The sequence below is a fragment of the Equus quagga genome, chromosome 7 (genome assembly GCF_021613505.1).
Source record: "Equus quagga isolate Etosha38 chromosome 7, UCLA_HA_Equagga_1.0, whole genome shotgun sequence".
Taxonomy (NCBI): domain Eukaryota; kingdom Metazoa; phylum Chordata; class Mammalia; order Perissodactyla; family Equidae; genus Equus; species Equus quagga.
The window spans coordinates 22321271-22324774 of NC_060273.1; the positions used below are offsets into that span (position 1 = coordinate 22321271).

At 57.0% G+C, this 3504-nt stretch overlaps 1 protein-coding gene across 2 annotated transcripts; it reads left to right on the plus strand.

Annotated features, from left to right (window-relative positions):
- The first annotated feature begins 273 nt into the window (after positions 1-273).
- C7H16orf54 (chromosome 7 C16orf54 homolog) lies at positions 274-2771 on the plus strand. Of its 2 annotated transcripts, none has more exons than XM_046667358.1 (2): positions 274-415; positions 945-2771. In XM_046667358.1, exon 2 carries the CDS (start codon positions 945-947, stop codon positions 1617-1619), a length of 675 nt encoding a protein of 224 aa, XP_046523314.1. In that variant the 5' UTR covers positions 274-415; the 3' UTR covers positions 1620-2771. The 2 variants fall into 2 exon arrangements, with proteins under 2 accessions (XP_046523314.1, XP_046523313.1); XM_046667357.1 differs by lacking the exon at positions 274-415 and adding an exon at positions 453-852.
- Positions 2772-3504: the final 733 nt, after the last annotated feature.

Genomic DNA, 3504 nt, shown 5'->3' on the forward strand with positions numbered 1-3504 from the left:
ATGGCAGGAGTGGGTTTGACGGGGCCCAGGGAGCAGGACGGGGACAGAGCAGCCACCAGGGAGCAGGCAGAGCGAGGTGCCTTGGCGCTCTGGGAACTGACAGGCCAGAGTGTCTGTCTCCTCTTTCTTGGCCTCCAGGTGAATGTTCTGGGCCTGGTGCATGGCTATAGGGTGAGGCTGAGTTGAATAGAACCACTGCCCATTCCGGCCCCACCTCTCACCAGGAAACGCCCTCACCGCAGTGACCACATCCCCCAGGTTGCCTTGGAAACACTCCCCAGGCAGAGGGAGCACGGTTGGTGGTGCCTTCCCTTCCGCCTCATCTGCCTCATCTGAGGCACCGGCCCTGCGGCCTCCCTACGAGCACAAGGAGGACCAGCTCCAAAGGGAGAGAGGAGCCCAGGATTGACCCAAGGTGAAGTGAGGCATGCAGGAGTCTCCTGCAGGTTGGGGTCCTGGGAGAGAGAGACAAACAAGGCAGATAGAGTCGGGCCAGAGACTGGGCAAAGCCGGAGAGGTGGGGACAGGGGCAGAGATGGCACCTGAGACCTGGCAGGACAGCAAACTCGGTGGACCCTGCCGAGAGCAAGACCAACTCCAAGGAGAGTTGTGTGGGCAAAGAAGCAGCCAAGAGGCCAGCAGAGGCCACCGGGAGGGGGCACACAGGCCGGAGAAGGGCAGGGAGGGGACGTTCTCATTTCCTCACCCAGCACTTCCTCTCTAGGTCTGAGCAAGATCTGAGGGGGCCGAGAGGGAGGCACCCTAACATCTGGGAGGAAAATGGGGCTTCAGGAAGGGAGCTAGGATTCTGAGCAGGAAAGCCTGGCTGCAGGCCAAGGGGGCCCAGAAATGGTGAGAGGGCATCAGAGAGAACTTGCTGCCTCTCTCACTAGATTGTGCCAACCCTGTCTCATTTGTTCCTCTCCTGACCCCTGTCTCTCCAGATGCCTTCTACTCCAGGGCAGCCCTCTGAGCACATGGAGGGGCCTCCTGTGTTGGAGGCAGCCTCATGGCCTCCGCTGCCCTGCGGTCCCTGTATCCCCATCATGCTGGCCCTGGCCTCTCTCTCCGCCCTCTTCCTCCTCACAACAGCCGTGCTGGCCGAACGCCTGTTCCGCCGCTCTCCGCAACCAGACCCCAGGAACCAGGCGCCCACCCTGGTCTGGCGCCCTGGAGGAGAGCTGTGGATTGAGCCCACGGGAACCCCACGAGAGCGCTCAGAGGACTGGTATGGCTCCGCGGTCCCCTTGCTGAGGGACCGGGCCCCAGACCCTCCCACCCCTGGCGGCACCTTGGAGGCCCGAGCAACAGCCCCACCTGCCTCTTCAGCCCCTCACTCCCCTCCCAGATCCTTGGTCCCCCAGACACCACCCAAGGTCTTAGCCCATAGCACCTTTTGGGGACCCCAGGTCGGGGAGGAGAGACCCCATGCCCCAGGCCTAGTGAGCTGGGCTGAGCCTGAACAGGGACCAGTTGCCAGTGTGTACTTGGGGAGCCCCCAGTCCAGGAGGCAGCGGCCAGGAAGCCCTGATCCTGAGTGGGGTCTCCAGCCTCGGGTCACCCTGGAACAGATCTCAGCTTTCTGGAGGCGTGAAGGCCGGACAAGTGTTGGGTTCTGAATCCCCAGCTCCTGGAGGACTGCCCTCCCGGAGACTCTGAGGAAGGTCCTACCTCAGAGGGACCTTAAGACCCTGGGGCTCCAGCCTGGGAACCCGAGCTGGTACTGAAGCCCCCCAGAGAAGAATGCCCCTGCCAGGCCTTTTGCCTCTGGATTTCAATTCCCCTGGCTCTGGGTCGGGGCAGATTGGTTGCCCACAGAGCCTGTGCTGCAGGGGAAGCCGAGAGGGGCTTCTGCCTCGCTGCCTGGGGCTGTGGCGCAGACAACTGGAGGTGGGGCCGACTCTGGGCCAGAAGCCACCAAGATCACAATCTGGATTAAGAACTCAAGGTACCAGACGGGCAGGAAATAGCATCAACACAGTGGCTTCCACCTTCCTTCAGTGTGCACCTAAGATGTCCATATCAAAGTGGAGGAGTCTCGTGGATGTGGAAGGACAGACTGAGGGTGCTGATGATGAGCGTCAGTTGTGCCAGCAGGAGATGACAGGAATCAAGCTTCCCAGAGCCACAAATCATCCCTCCAGGAAAACACATACAGAGAGGTCAAGACCAGGCAAAGGAGCGTCTTACTACATACAGACTATGGCTTTGACCCCCAACTGGCAACAGGGAACTTGGTTAGCCAACCTGCGGAGCCTCTCTCTTGCCTGCAGCTGGGACCTAGAGCCAAAGAAGACCGATGGGTGCCCTATCCTCTTAAGGCCAACACACCTCAGCCCTCTGAATCTTAGCCCTCGACAGCGAGGGAGGCTGGGGCCAAGGAGAGGTGAGTTTGATCCAGTGTGGAAAGGAGCACTGTCCCGGGGCAGGGTAGCTCCCAAAATGCAGCCGCCAGCTATCTTCCTCCTGGCTTGCTGGCATGGTCCAGAGAGACAGATTTTCTCCAAGACAGACTTACTTATAATGCTCCATCCCAGAGAAATGGAGTCCGGAAATGTCCTTGGCCCTATAGTCACCTCTATCAGCTGACCTCACTTTGGGAGCAGAGCCAGGGGCTGGGGAGAGGGAAGGAGTTTCTGTTCCCTGGGGGTCTGATTTCCCGAACTTCAGTCGTGAATGTTAGGATTTTTGCCATACCAACTTACCACCTGTACTATTATTTACTTTATGTTTTTCTTTACATTGGTTTACTATTTGCTTAATAAATTTATTTTAAAAGGAATCTTTTTTGTATCACTACTGTAAACGGAAAACCAGTATCACTTGCCAGAAATAGAAGATAAAATATGCAAATAAATACAATATAAACAAAGATATTAAATTCTGGGGGTCGGCCCCGTAGCTGAGTGGTTAAATTCACGCACTCTGCTTTTGTGGCCCAGGGTTTCACCCAGTTCAGAACCTGGGGGTGGGCATGGCACCGCCCGCCAGGCCATGCTGAGGCGGCGTCCCACATAGCAGAACTAGAAGGACCTACAACAAGGATATACAACTATGTACTGGGAGGGCTTTGGGAGAAGAAGAAGAAGAAAAAAAGAAAGATTGGCAACAGATGTTAGCTCAGGTGCAAACCTCTAAAAACAGAAGATACTAAGTTCTAAGTAGACATTGTTCCCTGCTGGACACATTGACCCAAAGATCTGCTCTTTCTTTGTTCAGAGAAGGGGGATGAATGGATCAGCAAGTATTAGACATTGTAGCGCCACCCTGAGGCCTTCCCCAGAGGTCCTGAGACAGCCAGAGAGCCCTGCCCCGGGATCAGCCGTCCTCTGCTAATTGATGCCAGCCATAAACCTCCTGAGTTCACCCACACCCACACCCACACCCAGGAAATCCTTCCAGGCCGAGGCCAACACTCAGCTCTCCCTGCTCAGGAGGGCCGGGGAGCATTTGGGCCTTGACCTCCCCTCTAACCCCTTGGATGCCAGAAGTTGAAGAAGCAGT